Genomic DNA, 25,963 nt, shown 5'->3' with positions numbered 1-25,963 from the left:
ACTATTTCTCAACTGATGCCACTTGCAGTAGTAGCGTTTTCGTTATTGAAGAGACCCTAAACAATGCATGCTTTCTAACATCGCACTGCCTCGCTCCCATGCCTTGTAGGCGAGCTGCCACTAGCGAAGAGTTGTAAGGTTCACTCGTTTCGTGACTGCGTAGGTGACTGAATGGGTAAGGCATACGGTTCTAATCATCCTCTGATTCCCTTCTCTACTACCTCTCCGTACTGTTGCATGTGAGCACAAAGGCAAGCACAGCAGCTTCTGCAAAGCTGTTGCAGGGAGAAGGCATTGTGGCAACTCCCAGAGAGCTGCAGAGGGCATTGTGGCCATGCTCCGACATTGCCTATCTCTTCTCTAGCACTCCTACCATGTGCCTTCAACACCTCCTGACGCAGCGTGCAAGACAGCAACCACAGCAGTGGAAAAGTCAAAGGAAGAGGCAGAGAAAGCTTCGCTTTAAAAGCACACATGACGATTGTTGGACTAACAGCATCACAGCAATCTGTACGCTTGCTGCCAGTTTATGCTGCACTAATAAGGGCTTGTGACGGGAAGAATGAACAGCTTAATAGATGACACTTCTCTTTGCGTGCTCTGTGAACATGCACTTAGCACCGACTGTCTCACAAGTTCACTTTTTCGTAAGGTGCTGGAGTACGGAAATGTCGGCACCGACGTGGGCTAGCTATATATGTTTGCCCAACTGTACCAGCTTGCCCAGCACTTGGCCTCGAACATACCTTTGACTGCTTCCCTGTCATGGGAATCTGGTAGGCCACGCAGAGGCCACTTTGGCAGCCCACACCCAACATGAAGTCCACGGATGATACGAGTGATATGGAGGTGATGGCATCCAGCATTTCCTAAAAGAAGAAGTGGTTTCAGTTTGCTCATCAGATAGAAAACAAGGCTGAACTCTCATATTCACCATCATCATCAACCCAATATGTCCACTGCAGGACAAAGGCGTCTCCCATCGTTCTCCAATCACCCATGCCCTGCGCCAGCCGACACCATCCGATGACTGCGAATTCCCTAACTTCATCTAACTGCCTAGTTCTCTGCCAGCCCCGACTACGCTCCCCTTCTCGTGGCACCCATTCCGTGACTCTAAAAGACTCCTGGGTACCTGCCCTATGCATTACACGGCCAGCCAAGCTCTATTTCTTCCTTTTAGGAGAAATAGAGATAGAATATGGGCTACCCACGTTTGTGCTTAATTAACACTGCTGTCTTTTAATGTCCTAATGTTATGCTTATTATTTTCCGCTTCATCCCTCCTTGTGCAGCCCTTCACTTCTCCTCAAGCTTCTTTGTTGTCCTCGAAGTTTCTGCCCCAAGTGTTAGTACCAGAGGAATGCAATGATTGTGCACCGCTCTTCTCAAGGATTGTGGTTAGCTGCCAGTCATGACTTGGTAAAGCCTGCCTGTATGCACTTGACCCATTTTCATTCTTCCTTAAATTTCCATGTCAGGATAAGGGGACGCCGGTGACTAATTGACTTAAATAAACTCCTGCACAGATTCGAGAGGCTGGCTGCCAATTATGAATTCTCGTTCTCTTGCCGGGTTATTGAACATTGCCTTAGTATTATGAATATTAATCGTCAAGCCTACTCTTGCCCTTAGACGGCTCAGGTCCTCAATTATTTGTTGCAAGTCATTTCTAGCATTGCTGAACTCTCACATTATATATTGTGGGGAGCACGCGCGGCCATCTTCTCCCGCGTACGCTCGTCGTTGCATGCCCACGTAGCGCGCGCAGTGGGAGCCGGGCGGACACGAAAGAGAGGCACTTTGCCCTCTCCCAGTTCTCGCTCGCCTCTCGCGACGCGCGTACCCGCGCGGGAAGAGGGAAGGTATCCGAGGGGCGAGGAGGACATTCCTCTCGCGAAAAGGTATAAAAGAGCACGACCGAGAGACCTCCAGGCCTCTCTGACCTCGCTACACCGAACCTGCGGGAATGGATTTTACCGCTGTAACCCGTGAGTGACCTCGCTCGCGTGACTATCACATGCAACGAGGCAAGCCTATTTATTACTTATTATACAGAGCGGACTTCCCTCTGCCAGTGTGCTTTATTGCCCGCAGCAATAAACGTTGTTGAGTTGACTCGCTTGCTGCCTTATTCGCCCGAACCCTACATAGCTGTGATTGCACGTGCTACGGGTTGGGGAAGACCCCCACAATATATAAAAAAAGTAAAATTTTGCAATGCTGAATTTAGGTGTTATGTCCACCTATAGGCCTTCTATGTTACATAGAAGGCCTAGTCCTACATAACCACATTATGTCAAATTAGACAATGACAGTTTTTAAATCAGGTCTTAATAATGACCAGTATATTATAAACATTCAAAATGCATTGTCTGCTCAAATATCATCGTTAGATGTACAAAGCAGCATCTCTTCGTAAGTTGACAAAACAACAAAAATGCCTTTATTTACCTAAATAATTACATGAATGCATAACCTTATGTGGAAGGTTCACATCTTCTCCCGCGTACGCTTGTCGTTGCATGCCCACGTAGCGCGCGCAGCGGGAGCCAGGCGGACACGAAAGAGAGGCACTTTGCCCTCTCCCGGTTCTCGCTCGCCTCTCGCGACGCGCGCACCCGCGCGGGAAGAGGGAAGGTATCCGACAGGCGAGGAGGACATTCCCCTCGCGAAAAGCTAAAAAGGTATAAAAGAGCGCGACCGAGAGACCTCCAGGCCTCTCTGACCTCGCTACACCGAACCTGCGGGAATGGATTTTACCTGCTGTAACCCGTGAGTGACCTCGCTTGCGTGACTATCACACGCAACGAGGCAAGCCTATTTATTACTTATTATACAGAGCCGACTCCCTCTGCAAGCGTGCTTTATTGCCCGCAGCAATAAACGTTGTTGAGTTGACTCGCTTGCTGCCTTATTCGCCCGAACCCTACATAGCTGTGATTGCACGTGCTACGGGTTGGGGAAGACCCCCACAATATATAAAAAAAGTAAAATTTTGCAATGCTGAATTTAGGTGTTATGTCCACCTATAGGCCTTCTATGTTACATAGAAGGCCTAGTCCTACATAACCACATTATGTCAAATTAGACAATGACAGTTTTTAAATCAGGTCTTAATAATGACCGGTATATTATAAACATTGAAAATACATTGTCTGCTCAAATATCATCGTTAGATGTACAAAGCAGCATCTCTTCGTAAGTTGACAAAACAACAAAAAATGCCTTTTATTTACCTAAATAGTTACATGAATGCATAACCTTATGTGTAAGGTCGATACATTGATGCTGTACTTCATCCGTGCTTTTCATCGTCAGAGACAGTAAACAGTCTCACAGTAAGTGGTCACTTTTCTAAAAGGGCAATAGCAACAACATAATTATACCGATGATTCAGTTATGAAGTGAATTTTCAAGGTCATCACATATGGCACGACTTCTGAAAAGCATTAAAGTCAGTGTTCATTCTGTGTGGAACAGGCATCAGGAGGATATGGAGTCAAAGCTCAGCTCATTCAGCCCTTCTATAACTACACCGGCCGCAAGGTTTATTTTCATTAGCAACAACAAGCAATTGCAATGCAAACATCCGCCAACAATGGTAAATTTCTCGCAACTAGCAATAATTAGTGGCCATGACTGTGATGCATATTTCTTACTGCTCAATGCAAGAACATCTAGACATGTGTGCTGTGCATTCACTCAGAGCTCAGCTTCACTCAGCCCCTTTATCACTACACCTGCCGTGACAATTTTCATTAGCGACAATGAACAGTTAGAACGTAAACATTTGCCAAACACAGTCAAGTTTTTTTTCAACTAGCAACAAGTGGTCATGGTTGTGACGTATGTCTGTCAATGCTTAATAGCAAGACCATCAAGAAATGTGCGCTGTGCATTCCAGCCGAGGTTGGGGGCCGTATCCTTGGTCGACCAATTTCATGGACAGTTTTGTGGTTGTGTGATGTAACATGCAACATTGCAACATGATGTTAAACAGTGATCAGTGATGTAACATCCATCACTGCAGCAATGGGTTTGCTGGCTTATCCAAGGACTGCGCACTGAAATTTATATTTCTAAAAGTAATCGATCAGGAATACAGACCCCGGAATAAAAGGCCTCAATTCAGTGCTGCATTTACGAATGTAGCCTAGTGACAACGATCACTGGCAGCTGTGTCAAAGCCAAGGCCTGTTTACAGTTTTACTCGGTGGCGTAGACTAGATCACTGTCATCACTTACTGCACATTTTAGCCTCGTCACGGTGTTCTTGGTCCGGTCGAAGAGGAAAACGACCCCAACATTGGAGCCGATGGCGATGTACTCGGCTATGACGTCCAGGCACGTCAGCTTGACGTCAATCTTGCTGAGGCCCCTCTGCGCCTGCTGAGGTATCTGGCTCAAAAGGTGGGTCAGTGGTGCGAACTCCTTCAGAAACACCGGAAACGTCCGTTCGTTCGCCGGCATCTTGGCAAGGCCGTTTCGCGTACACCCATCTCCCCTAGCTGACGCCGCGCCTGCTTGCGCAGCGTCTGGGGATGCGAGCTCCATCGGCGCTCGCTGTCAGCATGGTATCGTGGGAGATCTTGCGGTATGCATCTATGGGCAAGAGAGATATATTACGATCGATAACAAAATACAGTCGGACAACAAATCACGCTGACCCCGACCTAATATCGATAAGCGTGCGAACTACTGACCCGGCCATCTTCATTACAAGTTTCAAAACCGGTAATCATACCGAACGGGTGATAGCAATGTTATCTCTGCGGTACGTGCCCTAGTGGCATTGACGCTGTCGTAGCAAACAGGGGGAAACAGCTCACGAGCCAACGTTACGCACAAGTTAGGAACGCGAGTTTCATTTGAACCGCAACTGCAATGGTAGTGAGCACAGCTGGACATCTGCCTATCGTAGCTCCTGTAAGCAGCCTCGCTGACACGCACCCACAGATGTCTTGAGTGAAGAGTTCTGCATACGTGACAGGGCCTGTCAAAACGACGACGGTCGATGTACCCGTTCTGCTGCTGCAGGCTTTCTGTCGACACTGACAACTGAGCGCGCACGGAGTTTTCTGAACAGTCTCGTTTGGCATGTTATTATGACCCTGGATCTGTCATTATGACAGTACGGTGTACTGACACGATACAATTACGCGCGATTGTTCTTTTAAGAGGCCGAGAAATCACTATACTTACGGGGCTTTTTTTGTATGTCGGGACCGCCGGCTTTACGTCGTCGATCTATGCGTCGGGCGACGCGTAAAAACCGGAGGTGTCTGCTTGTGAAGAAAGGGGAAGCACACTTGAGCGCATGCACGCCTCGGTGTGGATGCACGATGCTGCGCGGAAATCGAGACACGGAACTAGAAGCTTCGCTCTTTGGTTATCCCGATCACGACTCACCGTCAAAACAAAACTCCTCCCGACAAGCATCGGAAGCGACGTAGGCGCCCCCTAATCAATCACTAACATCACTGTTTTACAATGTGAAGCTAAAAGGGGGAAAAATATTGCTTCAGACGTAACTTCTTGCTGCGCACAGACGTGATATGTTGTTGTTGTTGACCTGAGTGGTTGTGGTAACAACAACAACAGTTGTTGACAGCGCCCTTTTTTTTTTTTTTTTTCGGAGAGATAAGTTTGTTGACAGTAAACTCTGAAGCGTTTTTAAATCACAAAACACGCGTATTATTTGTTCCCATTTTGTAACGCAGAGGTTTTTCATTATATTTGAAAACTTATGAGGCGTATGCCACAAAATTTTGCCGCAAGCAACCTTGGGGGTCACGCACCAGCCGCCAGCACTGTAGCCGATGGATCAAAACCACTCCGTGATCAAAAGTAATCTTGGAAGCCATCTAGTAACGGTGTTATGGATAGCATTGTTGAAACCAGTGGCGCATCGACGGGGGCCGGGGGGGGGGGGGGGGTCGGGTGTTGTAACCCTCCCCCCACGCGTCCAGCCCCACCAGTCCAACGTGTACCTTCGGTGCTCAGGAGGTGGCTTGAGGTCGAATTTTTCTGATTAACAAAAACACTCTATCACTGTCTTGTATTTGTTCATTCATCTTAAATTACTCCGAGTAAGACGCTGAACAAATAAGGATCGTCATCATCCTTGGTGTCATTAACTTAAATTATAATTATTAGGCATTTTATTGGCTGTTGGATTCCTCTGGCTAAATCAAGGAAATTGCATATTATGCAAAGTGCTTGCTCCCCCCCACAGAAAAACATCTTTTTCAACCCCCCCCCCCTCCCCCGGCAGAGATCCTGGGTGCCTCGCACGCGCGAGGACAAGCGGGTGCGAGAGAGAAACGATGGTAATGCTAAAATCATTCTTTTGATGATCCAAATATAATCTCACTATCAGGTAGGGAGCAGTCTACCTGACTGGAGCTGTATTTCTTTATTTGGGGTGTTGCTACGCTGCGCTCCGCAACACTCCAACGACCGCCGCTTCGCGTCGGCTCCCGGCACCGCGGCTTCCGCCGCGACACCGGGGTACAAAGGCGAGCAGTATCCGCTCGCGCAAGAGCGGACGCAATTTTCTCTCTTGCACCCGCTTGTCCTCGCGCCTGCGGACAAACGACTGGCGGTCCCTCCAAAGACCGTCTCGTGCCAGACCAGTACCTCAAAAGTCCCTAGGCACCTATAGGAGTTCCGCGATTGCCATGACAACACGTGTTAAGCGGAAATCACGTGACCCACGGTGCCACGCCCCCTCTGTCCCTACTAGCAATCGTAAAGTCGCGACCCGGGCTCCGCGAACGAGAAGCCCTAGAATGGCGTCAACGTAGAGAAGCAACCATTCTGAACGGTGGAGCCACAGTTCGCTTCAAGCGGGAATTCCTGGATCGAGACTTTGGTCACAGTTGCAAGGTCTGCGACAGACTGCTTGCGATGTTTCACTTGCATGGTGTCACACTCGGTCTAACACAGTTTCGCTGTTCTACCATCTTCACGGAGTGGAAGGGGAGGTGATTTTTAACAGCGGAGCTTTCTAACTCGAGCCTTCGCCATCTGTCCGGTGTCACGCTCGGGGGCAGGTTCCGGAGCTCACGGCCAGAGGACGCGCCGAGGGTAGTCGCGATTGGGAGCCTACATTCAAGCGCTGTTTTGCGGCGTTGCATGTAGGCTCCCTAAGTAAAACCCCTGCGTTAAGTCGTGAGCAGGGCCTCTCCCGGATGGGAGCGGACCAATCAGAGCGCTCGTCGGGGGAGGGCAGAAGGAGTGGGGTATAAGAGCAGGTGTTTCGCCGGCGCGCGCCTATTCGCCCCAAGCATGGACTCCGCTCGGCGCGATCGGCAGCGGGAGCTCGTGCGAGAGCGGTAGCTCCAACGTCGCACAAATCCCGAGCTTCGAGAGCGAGAAGCGCAAGCCAAGCGCCAGCGGAGGTAGGGTCACAGAACACGTAGGGTGGCTAGAATTGGGAGGTGTGAAAAGTGGCCGCGGAAACCGGTCCTCAAAGCGCGCCGGTGCCGGAGGGGCGCTGTACGCGGGGCGCGCCTAGGGCGCCTCGATGCCAGCGCGAGGCTACAGTGGCTAGAATAGGGGTGTAGCGAGGCACTCTAGAGCAGACGGCGTACTGCGTAGCGCTGCTCGCGCCCGAGGAATCTCGCTCGTGCTACTTTGCGCGCACTAGTTCTGAGCAAGGTGTTACATTGTGGTTCTGAGTATTAAGTGTTTTAGAAGCGAGAGCATCTTATGCTCGGGGCAGTGTCCGTTCTGCGGCGTCCGCATCCATACTGCGCATGCGTAACTCTCCCTCATTCTCCTCTCCTACGCAGGTGTGCGCTCTCCTCCTCCCCTCTCCGTCACAGGTGCGGCGCAGCAAATCATTGCATATAACTCACTCTCTCTCTCTCTAAGGGTACGCCGGTAGGCGGCGCAAGTGTCGCGGCGCAGTAAACACGCGTTCGCTGTGCTTCTGTCCCTGTGCAACGATGTGCGAAACGCCATGAGCAACGTCAACGTCGGCGCTAGTTGCAGCGGCAGCGCCACCGCCGCGGAGCAGAGGAAGGCTCGGGAAGCCGAACGTAAACGTCAGCGTCGGCAAGCGGACCCCGAACTTCGGGCCAGGGAAGCCGAATGTAAACGTCAACGTCGGCAGAAAACTTCTACGGAAGCAACACGGGCTCGGCACGCCGAAGTGCAACGTCAGCGTTATCAAGCCGACCCCGAACTCCGGGCTCGGAAAGTCGAAGCGCAACGGCAGCGTCGAGCGGCAGCTCCCGATCCCGAAGCGACGAGGCAACGTGAGTCTGCGGCCAGAGCAGCAAGACGTTCGAGGCCATTACAACGCCCGGGCTTCGACGGTGCTGAAACGGAAACTCGAAGCGCACCCCCCGCGATGCTTTCGCATCCCATCATGGTTGCCCGTAGGGTGAGATGATGTGATTTTATTTCTTTAAATTAAGCATTCTCTTGGCACGAAATAAGTACTACGGAGTTTCTGTAATGGTGGTTCTTGCAGCAGTCCGCGCGAACCTTATGTTTCCCTTTAGTGCCCCTTTAACAATAACGGGCCTGCTAGATTAAGAGGGGGCGGGGAGTGGAACGAGCGGCGCGCGTAGACAAAAATAGGAGGAAGGAAAAACTCCATGAAAATTGTCGCGTCGTTGACGTCACGCGGTGGCGGTTGTGGCCGCTTGTGGCGAGTCGACAATATAAGTTGGTTCTTTATTCTATGCAGTCGACTGGAAGCGATCGTGAGAGACTGCGATGGAGGACGCGTGCCCACGCATTATCGGATGGCGCGGTAGGCCGCGGAAGTACGCTACGGCCGCTGATGCTCGCCAAGCGAGAAACGAGGTGCGACGTGCGAAGCGGCGGGAGCAAGGCGTCCGACCGCGAGTGCTGCTTACCCCTGCCGAGAAGATGCAACGTAAAGTCGAAGAGAAACGTCGTTGGCGCGATTCTGACCCCGCTATACGAGCGCGCGAAGCCGCAGCTAACGCCGAAAACGAGCCGAACTGCGAAAGCAGCAACGTGACGATGCGAGACGGCAACAGGAAGAGGCCAAGGCTCGGCCACCGCGCAAGTCGTGCGCGGCGGCGACGAATCGATTTCGGAAGGCGTTCGTGGAGAATCCGCTTGGGAGTGTGTGCGACGTTTGCGATAGACTGTGGTATGCGAACGATTTGACCCGAGTGAAGGCAGCGTGGTGTGAGCTTCTCCGTCGGCACTTCCCAACGAGAAACGTGGCGGAATTTAACGTGTGTCGCACGTGTGTCGATTCACTTCGGCAGGGGAAGATACCAAACTACTCTACGACCAACGGATACGTCGATCCTCCAAAGCCGCCTCATCTGCCCCATCTCAACTTGGTGAGCGAGCGCATATGGTCTCACCCCCGTGGATTCGGTTCGTGCAGATACGACGGCTTCACTACACGGCGATCAACGTGCCCATCAGCGTTACCGAAACCGTTGCGATGCTGCCGAATGCGCTTTCAAACGACTGGGAGATTCATGTGCACTTGCGTCGCATGGTGTACAAGCCGTGTAGCAGCTAGGGTTTCGCCTTCACAGGAGTGTAACGTGCTGCCGAACTTCTTAAGGCGAGAGAGTGATCAAGAGAAGGAAATGACGCATTCTTCTGCAACCCCTGAAGGAGCACGGCGAAGCATTGTCAGGGGAGAGGGAATGGGAAGTAAAAGTGGATAGAGACAGAGGTTGAAGGGTAATAGATTCCACTGTGCCCGACAGGTGGTGCTCCTCAGCAAAGGGACCACTTTAAGCGGGTAGAAATAACCAAACGGAGGTTATCTGATTGGTGGCTAAAGTCAAGGCAGGGGTGAAATTTCACCCATCAGAAAGTACAAAATATGTTAATAGTCATGGCTAGGTGGCGTATGCCACCGCCCGATTTAAAGGGTTCAGCCTCATCCATCCATCCATCCAGCCGTGTTGTAGCGGGCGCTCATAAGGTGGCGATTCCTGTTGAGTCCACAAACTACACAGGCATTGCAGCACAGGAAATTCTTTTTTCCTTTTTTTTTTTAAACGCGAGAGCCTTGTGAGGTACAGAAAAACGGAGCACGCCGGGAAAGGGAAACAGCTGCGCTGGAACAACAACACCTATACTCAATGTCGCAAGCTGTTGTCAGCGCTGTGGAAGCTACACGAATTCTTAGCCAATAGGAAGGCCGAATGCCCCTCGAGATGTGCTCATCTGTGCCACGTCGTCTGCTCAGCGTCTGCTTGCCATTCATTCACATGCTCCATGTTTGGTGGACTGATGCAAAAATATTTTAACGCAGTAACCATAAGCTGCATTTACATGCATTGCGGCAGCAGGGCGTCGCTTTACCTGTACGCTTTCCGTGCAGTTACCTTGCAGCCTTCTTAGCGAATAATAAGGACGAACGTCCTCATAAATGTTCACCTGCGGCACAGCATCTGCTCGGCGTCTATACTTGGCGTTTGCTCGCTACCGTCATCCAGTACCATGCTAGGGCGGGGTAGTGAATTAATGATGCAGTGAACAATTAGGCGTTTATAGCATTCCACATCGTCAATGCATCACAATGATAATGCTGTGGTGCCACCTGCTAACTAGAAATCAAACCAGTTTTACGGCTCGGTGCCATGTCTGTAGTCCTAGCATCGTGAAAACAAGCCGATCTCAATAATTACGGCAAAACATACCTAATGTTTTGACCTCATCTTGAGATGAGACTTGGTGATGATAAATTTTGCCCCTTGTTTCTTGCTGACATGTGCGCTGCCATGTTGCTGTACGTCATCGTGGTTGGGGTGGCTATTACGGTTACCGGCGGTAACTTTCACAGTAATTTGTGGTATACGCCATGCATGCGCGAAGGTCCTAATGTGTCACGTGTCACTATACCGTATCATGTAGCGAGCAAAAATAAAACTCTCTAGTGTAGTCAATAATCAGCCATTTACTCCCGGAACTGTATACCGCTGCGCAAGGATATTGCCTGTGTACGCCTCAGTACCTTTGGCAGTGCTGATAACAGCTTGTGAAATGGAGTATAGACTAGAGAAGGCCTGAGTGCTCGTGACTGACGTCGCGGAGATTGTAGGCCAGCGGCGCACTGGCGGATAGGAGCCAAATAAAGGTATTGCGCATTTACGCGCAACGTTAACCGGTGTGCTTGTTTAGGCGTAGTTGAACATATGGCACACAGAGGGTGTTCAGGATGGTTTTACACCATAATACATATCTCATGACAACCTCACTGGTGTGTCCTTCTCCACATTCGTCGAAGTCGCAAAACTCCTCAGTGGCAAGCAGCTCCTAAGTGAGGTCTGTTACAAGTTGCCGCTGATTTGCTACCCACAAAAAAGTCAGTTTTCTGGGACAGCTTCTGTACAACAGCGTAGCAGTGGGTAACAGCATTCACGAGGCATTGCAGGAAACACGAGGCCACCTCGGTCTAGTCCATTTACAAGTTCGCAGTGTGTGTGCGCGACGGCAACATTTCTGCGCTTGTCTATCGTCAGCAGCGTCCTGCATTTCAAGCAATGTAATCGTTTCAATGCTGCATGAGTGGCATAGCCGGCCACGTATACGAAGACAGGAATGATGTCTGAAATTTTTGACAGCGTGTCGGCAGTCACTACGACATTCCACTTTGAGCTGGGTGATTTCGACTGACTGCAGAGATCTTCCCAGCTATCGTCCCATGTACCATCAGCGCCACGAGATGTAGGGATCATGGGCAATGAACTTTGCAGCATTAATTTATTCTCTCCTGCATACAGCTGTCGAATGGACACGTGGTACTGAGAGCCCGCCAGCTGCCTGTATTGCCCGAAGCGCTCTTCTAAGCTGTCAGTCTGGAGCTTTCCCAGAAGTACGTAAGAGAGACCCAGCTCATTGAAGCAGTAACTGGCGATTTCTAGCAGCGCCTATGTCGGGGTTTGGTGAAGAGCTGCGTGGGTTTCCTTGGTGAGCATTCAACTAGCAAGGTCCTTGCTTCCCCATGTGTCCAGCCAGTCGGGAAGCTGATGCAAAAAGACCACTTTGGGATCGTCCATTGAAGGAAAAAGAGGTTCCTGAAATGTGTCCTTGAGCTGCTTCCCCTTGTGTAGTGTTTTAACGTTCACAATCTTCCATCACTTTGTTATAATATCCACAAAATTTGCAGTTTCATCGTAGAAAAGCAAATTGTGCTTGGCTCCTAGGGTTCGTAGGGCATTGGGCAAGGACTCATTAAATATTTGCAATGCAAGTTTCATGTTTTGTCTTTCAATGCTTGATGGACAGAGGGCCTTTCTAGACAAACTATACCCATATCTCAGCAGCTCTTAGCACTCCAAGCTGTATGGATCCCAGATTGTTTGGAAAGAATCAGAGCACATGTGTTGTCGTTGCGCTTCTTCCGTGGGAAACTCGAGGAAGTAGAAACAGTACTTGTAGTTTTTTGGATGGAGCCTATTGTTTCAGGACGCACTTTAGTAAGTGCACAGGATCGATGACAAAGAACAGCGGCCTTGAGTGTTCGGATGGATGAGGGAAGACAATCTGGTTGCTAGGAGGCAACTCAAACTGAGACATTGCTTTCCGATTCACTGAATTGTTGTCACTGACGACAGCAACAACTCTATAGCCAATATTCTCAAGGCCACAAATAATGTCTCTCACAAGATTATGCAGAAACTCTGCATCAGCTCTGGCTTCGTTAGAATTATGTGCCACACCCGTAATGCTGCCACCTTTATAGTCGAAATATAGCTTGATATGGATTTTATCCATCATTAGACTCGCGAAGCGTTGGCGGTGGTCAAGATCCGTAATTCTCCTTTTCATGTAGTTCAGGAATATGGCATCGTCGTGCTCTATCTGAGGGTTCATTCCAAAGGATGAGCAAATGGATCGCACCGTTGTGGGGTAGGGTGATGTTGCCGCAGCTGCGAATATATCTGTATGCATGTGGCGATATAGTAGAGAATGCAGGAAAATATCATGAATTCCCCGAAGTACCGCCTGCACTCCCTTTTTGCAGTCAAAAGTTTAAGCTGCTCTCGTAGGAACTGTACAACACAGGCTGCGTTTTCTGCAGGAGACCACTCTTCAAGAAGAAACCGAATACTGTCGTAAACATCCATTTGTGTGTCCTCAGTGTTTGAAAGCAAGTCTGCGTCCCATTTTTCGATGTTTTCAAGGAACTCTAGAATTTCTCTTTTGCTCTTCGCAACAGCTGGAACGAGAATACATGATGCCAGTCTTGTCACAGATGTCTTTAAAATATTTACAGTGCCACTCATGTCGTCTTTCACGACTACAGAGTATTTAATAAACGATGCTCTGTCTTCAACTACGTTGGCCATGATAAGGCTTTGGTTACCTTTAAACACTTTCCAAAATTGTGACTTTCTTGCTCTTATGTGGTCATACAAGTCATCGGCACTGGAGATCTTGTCTGCCTCCTCTTCGCGGCAGTAAGTGGCCGCAGAACCTTTGAGGGCACGTTGTAAAGCAGCTGATTCAAGACGCCGTCGCTTTGACTTTGGGCTTTCTCTTGCACTTTGTTTGGTTGACAGGTAGTTCGGGCACTCCGGAAACTGCAACGGTACTGCATTTGCACGAAGCCGGATGTGGGTTAACGGTGCAGTAACTGTGCGTCCTGAAGCGGTGTCCACGTACGATGTGTAGCGGACGATGTCACTCTCTGTGAAGTGAAGTTTGCAGACCTAAAAGAGAGGGACAGCCAGCTTAAGTAACGCATCCACTTGCGAAACAGCAGCTTACATCTTTAGTAAAGCTCTTCCTCAAGACACTTCTGCAGTACATCTGGCGATATTGTCATTACTCCTATAAACCTCAAAGTTCAATTACGACAGATTGAAACTTACTCTAGTGTGCTTCGTAATGACGAGGTTTGCTTTGGGATAGCTCTGGTCCATTTCCTGCAGAGATCCTCGTCTTGAGGAAACCTATAAACATGAAGCTTCGGTCCCGCCGCTTAATTACCACGGCACTTCAGCACACAGCACCTGTACGGCATGTTCACGCAAAACCCTGTCGAGTCGAAATCACAAATGCGTGCAAACACAAAGAATTAAGAACGTGCTTTCGCAGGTGCAGCACTGCCTCACACAAACGAGCTCGAAGAGCATGCAGCACAGGCAACCTCAAAAACACGTCTGAACTTGCTCGTGCAACGGCCACGCTGCAACGCTAGCACAGCGTTCCTGCGTGCACTGGGCACTGCGCAAGACGGATGCTCGCATTCTTGCACGAACGCTGCTAGCGTGCCCACGGTTCGAACCTCGCCGCCGCTCACAGTGGCCTACTCCACGTGACGTACGAATGACGTCACTGCAGAGCACTCGGGCCTTCTCTTGTTTAGGTGGTGTTGGCTGGAGGAGGGTCTGAGAAAGAGCAACGCGGCACTGTAGGGGTGTGGAGGCAAAGGGCAACAGTGGCACTGCGGAGGAGGAGGGAAATGTCAGCAACAGCGCAGTAGGGGCGGGGCGTTGAGGGCAAGCACGTTGGCGGCGCTGGAGAGGAGTGAAATGTCAGCGGCGGCGCACATAGAATGTTCTGGAAACGGCGACAGCACGCTCGCGTGCCTTGTATTCATCGCCGCATGGGCTCAAAGCTTCATTCCACATTGCTATGGGTGACGACGCTCCAGCCCCTAGTCGCGGGCGGGGAAGACCGAGAAAGTACGCCACGGCGGAAGAGGCTAGAGCAGCTGAGCTCACTTGCTTGAGTTGATCCTGGCTTTTCAGGGGCATGTGTTTATGGTTCGAGCATTGTTCTGTGTGGTGAGCCAAGGTTCGACACTGACATTAGACATAATAGAACGCAGCTTTTAGGTGCCCGTTCCTGCGTTGAGCCATAAGTTTTTATGTGGCCAACTATTTGCTGTAAAATGGAGCCAATAACCTGATTTTTATGTCGGTGCAAGCTGTCGTAGCTCCTGTCCACACGAAATGCCTTGTTAGAACCAATGATTTGGACAACATGCTTCATGTGCCCTTGTCTTTTAGATTGATAAAAGTCCTTGCGATTAACAAACCTGCCTGAGTATCCTTCTTAATACGCTTATTTTCGTTTGGGGCAGGCCAACTGAGAATAACATTTGTTGAGGTGAGCTTGCCCTTAAAACATCAATGGCAGTTGCAATTGGTCACTTTAATAAGCTGTGTTTACCTGATGTGCAGGATATGACAGCAAACTCGCTTACCAGTTTCTCTTTACCCACACTTCTCTTTTGCTCATTCAGGACAGAAAGAAGGAACCTGCCTCTTGGTGCACTCATGGAAAATCAACGAAACCTGTGCAGACTGAGGCCTCATGGCTGTTCAACAACAGTGTGGATGTTGCAGTTGAGACATCAAGAAGCTTTGACATGTGCACACAAACCCAGACGTCACCTGTTGCTGTCAAGGTGCACAGGTGGACAGAAACCACAGATCTCGTTGAATCTAAGGACAGTGACACCCATGTGCAAGAGTTTCCTGGTAAGTGCTCAAATTTGTCCCTACAGGCCTAAGGTGAATACACTTGAACCTAGGTACAAGCTGAGTGTGCCGCATGATCACCTGATGCAGGTCTGAATGTACTAAATGAAGAATAAAATTTAACTGAAAAGAGGTTGGGAAAAAGAACTCTGTATAAAATTTGTTGTTCTTTGCCTGCTAAGAAGAAAAGTCATTCTTTACTGATGCTATGCATCATGCATGCTAAGACTGCCCAAGAGAAACATTGTGCCGCTTAAAATTCTGTTTCTGTGCAACATTCTGTGCACAATAGCCCCAAATAATATGATGCTCCTTTCTGAGTAGAATTCCCCGCATAATGTCTGTACCCTGTTTCATACATCATACACAAAGGCAACGCTACACTTGTGTACTTAGATTTAGGTGCAAATTTGGTGCAATGTTGTGCAAGTATAGGTGTAATTTTGACCACCCCAGGTGGTCAAAGTTAATCCAGTCTCTCCCACTACGGCATGGCTCATAGTCACATTGTGGCTTTGGCACGTAAGTTGCAATTAAAGAAAAAAAAAGTCCCCAGAATTAAATAATTAAGGCAACACTACGAAGGCTTAAAAGACTTGCCTCATTGCTCACACCTGTGACCAAGAAATAGTGCTTCACATGTAAAAGAAGAATATAGGGCCGTTATTTTGTAGCGATGCGTTATGCTTTATTCTATACTAGTCTTATCATCCACCGCTCACGGCCAGCTGATCCTGTTGATAACGTGAGCGGACCGTCACTCTGACCACTGACCAAGCGCGAAAAGGCATTGGCATTGGAAAGGCATCGCTACAAAATAATGGCCCAGGTATGCATAATCTAATTTGATGTTAAGTTATGTCTCCTACTTTATTGCAAAATGTCACGTATTTATTACATAAAAGGTGTCTGAGATCTGAACTTATTTACCACCAAACGAGCAGACTGACCAGAGGCCACAGTGCATCACTTGCTCTCGCAACCATATCATAGTACGCCGCATACTAGACACCCAAAGGTACAAAAATATATCATTTGACGTTAACTTGAGTCCACAAGTTGTAGTTGAAGCATATAGAGTAGTTATTCCATAGAAAGCATCGCAGATCAGAAACAACTGCACTAAGAAACGGGTGCAGTGAGCCTTTTATGACCGCACTCTCACATAGCTTCCGCACCATTGCCTGCTACGTATGAAACAGAGTATAGCTCACCTCACCATCTTGCTTTTTGTTGTTAGAGAAAGCGCCGATCACCGAGCACTTCAAACATGTAATCGCTTCACAGAAGCAACAAGGGTGCCACTGACAATACAAATTGCTTGAAGCTTAGACCCATGGAACAACCAGTGTGCTACTTTGACATCAATATTTGCTGTCAGTCGTCCTGACCAGCAGTGCTTCTGCATAAAAGCAGCATCACAGTCCAGGTGGCATGTGCCATTTATGCTAAAATATTATATTGCAGACTGTGTTTACAGAGAAGCAAGGGAAGGGTCAGGCGAGCACACGACAGAAGCAGTAACTAAACTCGCTAAACTTATCATCGACCTCACACAGTTCTTACTAAGGATACCACCAATGCCATATGGTCTGGTCAGGTCTGACCTTAGTCGCAAGGTTTAAAAGAAAAGCTTTGTACACTAGGCGCACATGCCGTTGCGTGCCCTCAGCTGTGTTCGGTTATTCTAGCGCTTCATGACAAAGGTAATAACTTGTGCCATCGCTCAACGAGGCGCGAAGACAACTTTTTCACAACACCCGTGGCCCCCTCGACTGTCTCCGTGGGGGCAGTTTTTCTCCTATGAATTTTTGTTCCGTTGCCGAGAGACAAGCGTGCACAGCCTTGCTGGCCTCGCTCGCTGTGCACTTCATTTGATTGCCTCAAACGTTTTGTGCTTTTTGTGTAAGTTGTGGGGAGTGCTTACAAGTTGCTAAGTTATTTCCTTGTCGTCTTGACGGCAGATATGTTGCGATATTCCCCTTGGTTTTGTGTGCATTCTCTAGTGTGGCACCTGACCCAACTGAACAGAAAAGGTAAAAAGGCTTGGCACCAGGCGACACTCTTCATACTGTGAAAGATACGACCCTACTTTTATAACCAAGTAATTGCGCTAGGACACAAGAAGGCAAACTGTGAGAAACGACGAGAAGACTACTGCGGGAGTTACGCGTGGTTTATAGCTCCATGCATTGGATTGAATGAACGTTCATGCAGGCATAAAGTGTTTAGTGAAATTTTTTACAGCTGCTTGGGCAACATTTCTATTCGTTTTGTCTATGAGATTTTCCTCTCCCTCTAAATGTACCATCCTCTATATTTGCAGCAACATGACGGCACATTTGTGGATCGCTCCACTAGCTCTACTGCTGTGCGAGAGCCGTATTACAGAAGGTGCATTGAGCGCTGGTGCACCAATAGGTTGAAGACAAACCCAGGAAGATTATTCCATGTTTCTAAAGAGAACAGGTGAGCATGCAGTTTTTGTCCTGGCATTCATTTGTGCTAATCTTGTGTGCAGCCATATGTAGCTGTCTTGCTGTGAGCCAACATTGAATATTCGTATAATAAAGCTGATTTGAGAAGAGCAAGATGGTGGTATAATGGCGTTTTGTCAACAAGCAGCGAATATAAAGCACTTGAGACATAAAGCTTTACTTTTGCTTCGCTCACCGTTATTTAAAAACACATTTATGAGACTCAAGGTAGAACTACCACAAAATGCACTGTGCCAAGGCAACAAAACGAGCTCGCTCTTGGCGGTCTCCTCACTTTATCTCATTGGTACGTAGAATTAATTAAGCAAATAAAAAATCGGTATTTTTGTATTATTTTTGGCCTAAAATCTCGGTAAGGAAAGGGTTAACACTGTGATATCCATGCTTTTCGAGAGCTGACTACGACTTCCCCTGTATTGACCACACACTCGGTGGCAATCAATCGCAGCTAATTGCCCGATGGAACCCTGTCCTTATCGTCCAGCAGAACATAGTCGCTCAAGCACTCGCCCAACCTCGAGCTTGTGAAGGCCGTGTCTCCCGGAGCCACGTTTCTGGGTCCGCCGCTCCCAGATCGCGAGGACTGCCTTCTGCTGCTCTTCCTTCCAGTTTCCTCGAGTTGTCGAAGGCTCCACGCCGTCACTGCGACGATTGTGCCTCCCTGAGCCATGAAGAGGAGCTCTGCTAATCCTGAATCCACACAAGTCACTCTTCCCTCCGCAGTTTACCTCGAGCTTGCAAAGGTAGAGAAGGAAAGCGCAGTCGTGAACGGCAGAAAACTAGGTGGGGTGATGAAGTTAGGAAATTTGCGGGCACAAGGTTGGAATCAGCTAGCACAAGACAGGGGTAATTGGAGGTCGCAGGGAGAGGCCTTCATCCTGCAGTGGACATAAATATAGGCTGATGATGATGATGATGATCTAACTTCTTGCGCCATCACAGCAGCCCAAGTGATTTTCCAGCTAGGGCGACTGCCTGTGTGATAGTGGCCGTGATGCCGTCGTGTTCTTCTAATGTCGTAGTCACTATAACGTCATCATTCCAGCCTTGTCATCCGACTCTCATCATGCCATCGTTGTCATACGGTCATCGTGATATCGTCGTGGTCCTTCTATAGGCTTGCAACTATGCGGCGAACACCCGGCGGGCTTTGCCTCTTTTTTGCTTCATGTAGCACAAGCCAGTGAACTTTGTGCATCATGCTGCCACGTATTCATCCGCCGTGTGAAGGTCGCCCTGAACGGTCACTCCTTGTCGCCAAGGCTTAACGAGAAAACTGCATAGGAAAGAGACGCGGGAACACTCGGTTGAAATCAACCGGAAGTAGACAACACTTGTTTCACTCCAAGAAGCAGGTGAGACGTAGCGATGGTTGCACGGTGAAAAAGATGAGGCGAGGGCTATGCTGTTTGAAAAGGTAATGGTTTCACCACTTGTACCTGTGTTATAGCACGCTGACACAACTCTTGTGAGAAAGCATTCCTTGAGAGATACCCTCTGTCTAGGCATGCGATAAAAGCTGTTGCAGGGACCCTTTAATTCAGAGTCATTCACTTGTTGGAAGTACTAAACGAGAAAAAGGGGGGAAACCAAGGGGCCCAATTTTTGTTAGTTGCGACCATATGAAGCCAATGAAACATAGTCAAAATCATTTGTCCTTTTAGTTGTAATGTAGAAATGATTAGGTAAAGGAAATGAAAATGGGCGAAAAAACAAATTGTCATTGGTAGGAACCGAATCCTTGTCCTCCGCATTACGTGCGCAACACTCTACCATTGAGGCACAGCAACGGCTGTTTCGACGTACACATTCTTGGGTATTTGTGTACGTATACAAGATTTGACCCTGGGAGTCTTAGCGAGTGCCACTCATGGCCATGGCGGTGAATGTAACACAAAACATAGTGTGGATGCAGTTAATGCCAGTGACCTGTGCTCTTATTCTAGGGTAACTTACAAGCATATTTTGCCCTCGTTACTGCCACTTGTCCTTGTTTGCTGCTGCTTAGTGCAACATTCATTAGTGTGAAGTGTGAACTGAATGACTAAGCTTCTGTATAATTTTTTTCAAGGTGACGCTGCCAGCCCTGGCCACCTGCGGGAGCCGCCGCCTCAGCCATGGCTGTCTGGGATATGAAGAGGTGAGCCCTTTGTTGCACCACATTACAGAGCATAAGTGTGGGTTCAAGATTTGTCTATGTGAAGTCTTTTCATCATCAGTTCAAATTTATATTTTACAGACCCGATCAAGTTCCCCTGCTGCTTTAGTGAGGCCACTTCCCAGTCAACACAGGCAGAGCAGCTCCCTTGGCCGAGGGTCTCCAGGGAGATGCAGTCAGAGATCCAACATTCAACTACACGGCCACTCAGTTCACTCAACAGCAGCAGTTGCAGCCCCATTCAGTCAACAGCAGCAACAAGCAGTTGAGTCAGCAACCATGGCCAGAGGGAGGTGCGATGCGTATTTTCATGCAGAATTGCTCTCACTCTTCGTTATTGCAAATTGCACGCCAATGGCGAGGCAGTTCTGCTATGCTTCAGGACCTGCGAAGCAGGGTGTAGAACCAGAATGTTTTCATACTTTTTTGTTTCTTTTGAAAGAGTTCAATTTTGTGGCAGTTTAGGAAGTTCAAGATTCATACTATACATGACCACGAAAATCGGATATTTTTTCTAATAGGAATCTTGCATAGCAGAAAGAAAAAAAAACTTGCTTGAGGATGCATTGAAGAAAAAACAGGAATATGTAGCAGTGCACAGTATGGGATATGGTAATTGCAATCTTTCTGCACAGCTGATGGGGTATTCACAAGGGGCATTGCTTACATCTATGATGTAACTTCTCAATTGCAACAGCTGCTCTTTTTCTTCAGATATTGGGGGCAGTTGGCGAGGAACTGTCACATGAACACAGATTGATGTAAGTTAGGCATTATTAACTGCACCATATTTTTTGTTTAAAACTAATTTATATACATTCACGATTTTTAAACCGATAACGTTAAGGGCGCCATGTCGCGGAAAATCCAGCGTCAGTGTCGGTGTAGTCACGCCGGCGTCCGTGGCTCAGAAAATAATCTCGAACCACCCCGACCACGCAGGCCCTCCGCGTGATGCGAAGTTGTTGGTAAACTAATTGAATTTCTCAAAATGAAATCCGTCAGAAAAATCATAAAGTGCAACTTAACCACAACCTACAGATATGATAGTGTCGGATTGTATTGTGAATGTACAAGAAAACATAATTCTGTTATGAGGAAACTCAAACACAAACCCCTTTTCCAGCATTTCTACCATACCAACAGCGGTACGCCCGGGTAGGTTACTTGCAAAAACACCGTCCAGATGGCGCTCGCCTGCTTGGCAGTGTAAAATGGCAGCGGTGCGCAGAGGCGAAGGTGGAGAAAAAAGAAAGCTGCAGTTGCCGGGAAGCCTGACAAGCATTCAGGGATCTTCGAATGCTATTGCGTTCCACTCCTAAAGGCGAAGTTTAAGCGTCCTCCAAATTCTTTACATGAATATTATGATGTAAAAGAAGACCACTTTTACAAGCGGCACTGCCTTCGCAGAAGCAAGTGTAATGGCAGAATGACGACACCTTTTATGGTGCTGCACCACACACAAGTACGTTTACACACATTCGAGTACGTTCGCATGAATGATATAGATGTACACTGTGTACTATTTAAATAACCTTCTAAACATTGTAGTTGATCTTCTTAAAGCAACATTGCCTACGAAATTGCCTACAAAAACATAGCCAACATGGTTGATGATATCTCACCTCATTGTAAATGCTCTTGTAAGCGTAGCTAAACAGATTGAGCAGAGAACCATTTTATTGTGTAACTATTGCTTGACACAGTCCAACCTCGTAGCAAAGTCACACGCAACACTAACTTACGTTTGTTATATCCAATATTCATTATAAGCAGACATTGTTAGCTGCTGATATTGGGGAGAAAATGTTTAGATTTGTGTCATTACAGTGTCCGATAATTCGTTATGTTCATGTTCGTTATATTGAGGTTTAACTGTATTATACCATTTCTTAGCATGCACATGTGCAACTTGCTAGTCCCTGGGGCATGCGGTAACATATGAACATATTTTCACTGCTACAAAGTTCATTTTGCTTGCCACAGAGAAGGGGACCTAAACATTTTGGATAGGTGGGCCAGTTGGTATTGCATTGTAGTAATGAAACTTGGAGTGCCCCAAAAGACAAAGAAAGGGACACACAACACAAGCGCTTACTCGCAACTGATTTTTCTGCATGCGTGCGATTTTTTGGTACTGCACATGCATGCAGTGAAAATCAGTTGTGAGTGAGCACTTGGGTTGTGTGCCCTTTTCTTCAGTCTTTTGCTGCTGCTCGGTGTTTCATTACTATAAACATTTTACACAGCATGCAAGATTAACCATAACCAAACATGGTGCTGCTATTTATCTTCCTGAAACGAGCATGCATCACTTTTTAAAAATTCTCAGTTGTGTCAAGTTGTCTGCTGAAAATAGAATATGTTCAAGGTTTAGCAATAGTGAAACATATTCCTAGTAATGTGCAAGGCCTGTAGCAGGGAAACATGGGCTAGTCGGTGAAAATTAATACTTGACAAAAGTGCGCCAAAATGTACGAGAACAAGGAAACGCAACGCTCGTGTGTGTACCTACCTTTCTTCAGCCTCATCTCTTTTACTGCTGTATTGTCGAGTATGGGAAAGGCCAGTTGTTACAACTTGTAACCAGTGTTGCTGAGTGTCAAAAGTATCCATTTGACATTGCTTAGCTGTGGCACATCACAGTTTATATGTTCTTGCACTTTGCACCAGTTTTTTCACTGTTAGTAGTAGTATTCATGTTCACTGGAAATATTCTTTGTCAGCACAGGGCACTAAAATTTCTACTATATTTCAGGTATGATTCTAGTCCCCGTGAGTTTGACGGGAGCCAACCTTCAAGGGGTGCCAGGGTGTCTTACAGCTGATGATTCCTTCTGCCAGAGGCAACTGCCCAGCGCAAGTGGGAACCAGTGCCATTTTTTTTGAAGAGGAAATCTCTCCTGTTGCCGCAGTGAAGTGAACGAGTGTCGCATACGTCTGCACATTTTACTTGCAAGCATTTCGGGAGATAAGATCCCTCGCCGCCCATGTGGAGGAGTGCCCGTGCTCGCAGCCATATCAGTGTCACTTGTGCTCTAGTCATTGCTCAGACTGGAACAGGACGCAGATCCATCTCGGGGAATAGGCAACAACGTGCCCTTTTTGCCAGCATACAATTGACACAAGGACCTGGGAGACGATGCCACGCATAAAGCGGCACGTGGCTGTCGAGCAATTCATGTGCAGCGTCTTCCAATCATTCATGAATGGGTATAATCTTGTTGCGCACGTTCGCTAGCGCCACCTGGTGCAAAATTTATACAAAATTTATACAAGTGCGGCTGGTATCCAAAGTCATGTTTTATAAGAAAAGTCTGTGAATTCATGTTTGTTCGACTCACTGGTGATCAGCTTGGCTGCTTGGGTAGCTTTGAGGGCAAAGCGACATTCCGATGGCACATGTGGTATCATGATTGTTGAGAAACAGCAGTGTACAAGTGTCCTGTGTCCTCACATGAGCTTGTGAATGAGTGGAGCCAATTTAATCGGGTTTTCAATAACTTCAGGTTCAAGCTATTCATTTCACAATATTTTGTGCAAACTCAGAACTGTCTCAAAAATCTTTTACTGAGCAGAGGTTCAGCTTGATTCCTGACCAGCCTCCCTTTGCAAACAAGCCGCCCAAATTTAGTTTGTATTGTTTTGAGTTGACTGTTAATCGGCATTTTAGGGTGTTGATCAGTAAGGTAGCACCAGGTATGTGCCCGTCTGGTATGGTATAGCAACTGCGCATTGTGGTCACTGTGTAGAGAGATGTGCATGCATTGTAATTGCAGTAATTTTCTAATTATCACTTGTGGGGGAGTCGCGGCGCTGAGGACCCAGGCGGCTGTACTCAACCGGCACTCTACTGTTGTTGTTCCTTGTCTATGCCACACAGTCACTGGGGCTGTCAGCTCTTGTGCACTTGACATCATCTCCCCACACATTGTAGTTGCTTATTTAAGACATGCAATTTCTTCCAAAATCTTTACATAGTGCAGCTCTTGCACGAGTGAGGCATATGGCTTTCTGCTGACACTGTGCCAAGACTCCTCGGGTTGTAGAACCACTGACGACATCTTTTGTAAATATGTAATTAATATTGGGTACCAATATTGTTGTTACTGAGATTCATTTCTTTTGATACATGCTTTGGTAATTAATTAATTAATTGTAATTAATTATCTAACTCACGAAGTACTGTCCTAATTATCAAAGTGTCAATGATAAAGTTGTAGAGCAACATGAAAAACTCCCGATACAGCTTTCTGTTGCTCAATACGTACTACATAAATGTGTTTTTCCGAGCATGAAAGAAGCCCGCGAATACAAGCGCAAAGTGCCTCGAGCGGCCAGTCGTGCGGCAATCCTGCGTGAATTCGTGGGCTTCTTTCACGCTCGGAAAAACACATGTATGTAGTACGTATTGAGCAACAGAAAGCTGTATCGGGAGTTTTTCATGTTGCTCTACAACTTTCTCATTGACACTTTGATAATTAGGACAGTACTTCTCGAGTTAGATAATTAATTACAATTAATTAAATCTCAGTAACGAAAAAATTACTGGCGGCTACTCCACTGTACTGAAAACAATACGCACTAGGTTGGCTTCGCGTAACGCCGTTCCTCTTTTTTAAATTGTACTGCGTGATAGCTGGGACACCCTGCATAGGTGTTCTGTGGTACTGCTACAAATGACAGGTTTACTAAAGGGACCATGCAAAGGAAATTTTCGGCACATGTTCAATGCTGTGTTCTGCCAGCAGTGGTGAAGTAGTATTTCTTTTATTCCTTGTTTTGCCTAGTTATTGTTCATGTGGTTTCGGCTGGTGATGTAAATCTTTTTATGAAAAGATGCGGCATTATATATGTACATCGAGTCAAAATTTAATTGCTCTGTATTAACAAGGGTTCGCTAAACAATGCATAAAGGATATTCCTGCCATCTTTGCGTCATTTCAAGAGAGTGTCGAGCTCTGCGGAATAAAATCATCTGACTTCGACACATTTATTGACAGCGCACCATAACTCATGTATGAATAGGGGCCGTGTACATACGGAGCGAGATCACATTTCATTTATGTAGTATTGCCAGTATTTTGCTGCAACAGAAAATATAAATAAAGTCCTCATTGACAAGTTCGACATCTAATCATTCATTTAAACAATTGCAGTATACAGGTTTGAGTGAAGCATTTTTATGCCTTAATGAAGCACAATTAAGTTACTGCATGATGTTCTTTTGGAAATATCAGCGCATTATTTGCGTGCAAGAAAAAAAAATGAGGACTTGGTTATTAATTATAAGCAGCAAACAGCTATATTACCGTATTCCAGTTGTAGACTTAGTTGTGCAGATTTACGTTTTATCTGCCAGTTGGCAACTGCTATATTAAAACAACATTGGCCGAATAAGAATAAAGAAGAATAAATTATTTTAGTCAATTTCTTCTTGAACTTTGACTACAATCTTTACCACCTTAAGTGTGTGTTGGATGTAATTATTTTTGAGACCTATCTTCACATTCTGCCTCCACCTCATCCACCTTAGCATCCTCAATTCAGTCACTTCTGTCTTCCAGACGATTTTATTAAAATTGTTTTGGTTCCATACAGTATTGCTGGTCATGTATTCTTACAAGTTTATTAGTGCAGATCTTTCAACTTGACTGGGACCTGCGTAACATAAATGCCATGTTGTATCTTTTCCGTTTTTCCAATCCATGTCAATTCTGCTGATTCTGTGGGCTGTCCCATTTTTCCATGGTGCCGTTTTCATTTATCATTGAACCAAGGCATCAGTCCTCTCTATGGCTAACCCTCATGGCTTCCCTTTCATCTACTCTGAGAAATTGACATGTGGCTAC

General features: G+C 47.2%; 2 protein-coding genes across 7 annotated transcripts in view; one reads left to right on the top strand and one right to left on the bottom strand.

Annotated features, from left to right (window-relative positions):
* The window catches only part of LOC119457891 (tectonin beta-propeller repeat-containing protein 2-like), a 46,003-nt gene extending 40,567 nt beyond the window's left edge, over nt 1–5,436 (bottom strand). The window contains 3 exon segments of the mRNA XM_037719655.2: nt 747–869; nt 4,249–4,605; nt 5,206–5,436. Coding sequence (XP_037575583.1) covers nt 747–869; nt 4,249–4,557 — 432 coding nt within the window. The 5' untranslated portion in view covers nt 4,558–4,605; nt 5,206–5,436.
* A 2,494-nt stretch (nt 5,437–7,930) lies between these two features.
* LOC119457898 (uncharacterized) lies at nt 7,931–25,762 on the top strand. 6 transcript variants are annotated; one of them, XR_007467764.1, is made up of 5 exons: nt 15,333–15,455; nt 17,782–17,924; nt 20,025–20,093; nt 20,193–20,375; nt 22,870–25,762. XR_007467764.1 is itself a non-coding variant. In XM_049670514.1 (4 exons), exons 1-3 carry the CDS (start codon nt 7,970–7,972, stop codon nt 17,787–17,789), a joined length of 672 nt encoding a protein of 223 aa, XP_049526471.1. In that variant the 5' UTR covers nt 7,931–7,969; the 3' UTR covers nt 17,790–17,924; nt 18,441–20,016. The 6 variants fall into 6 exon arrangements, 1 of the variants encoding a protein (XP_049526471.1); XR_007467763.1 differs by having other exon boundaries at nt 20,173–20,404; XR_005193380.2 differs by having other exon boundaries at nt 20,193–20,404; nt 22,870–25,761.
* The last annotated feature ends 201 nt before the right edge of the window (nt 25,763–25,963 follow it).

Source organism: Dermacentor silvarum, chromosome 7 (genome assembly GCF_013339745.2).
Source record: "Dermacentor silvarum isolate Dsil-2018 chromosome 7, BIME_Dsil_1.4, whole genome shotgun sequence".
In the NCBI taxonomy this organism is placed as follows: Eukaryota; Metazoa; Arthropoda; class Arachnida; order Ixodida; family Ixodidae; genus Dermacentor; species Dermacentor silvarum.
The sequence above is the reverse complement of the archived record's forward strand: the minus strand, read 5'-3'. Positions and strand labels throughout refer to the sequence as shown.

Coding starts and splice junctions, on each gene's coding strand:
- LOC119457898 (XM_049670514.1), top strand. CDS start 7,970: ATGAGCAACGTCAACGTCGGCGCTAGTTGCAGCGGCAGCGCCACCGCC. Junction 8,396..15,217: donor CCATCATGGTTGCCCGTAGG/GTGAGATGATGT, acceptor TTGCTCATTCAG/GACAGAAAGAAGGAACCTGC.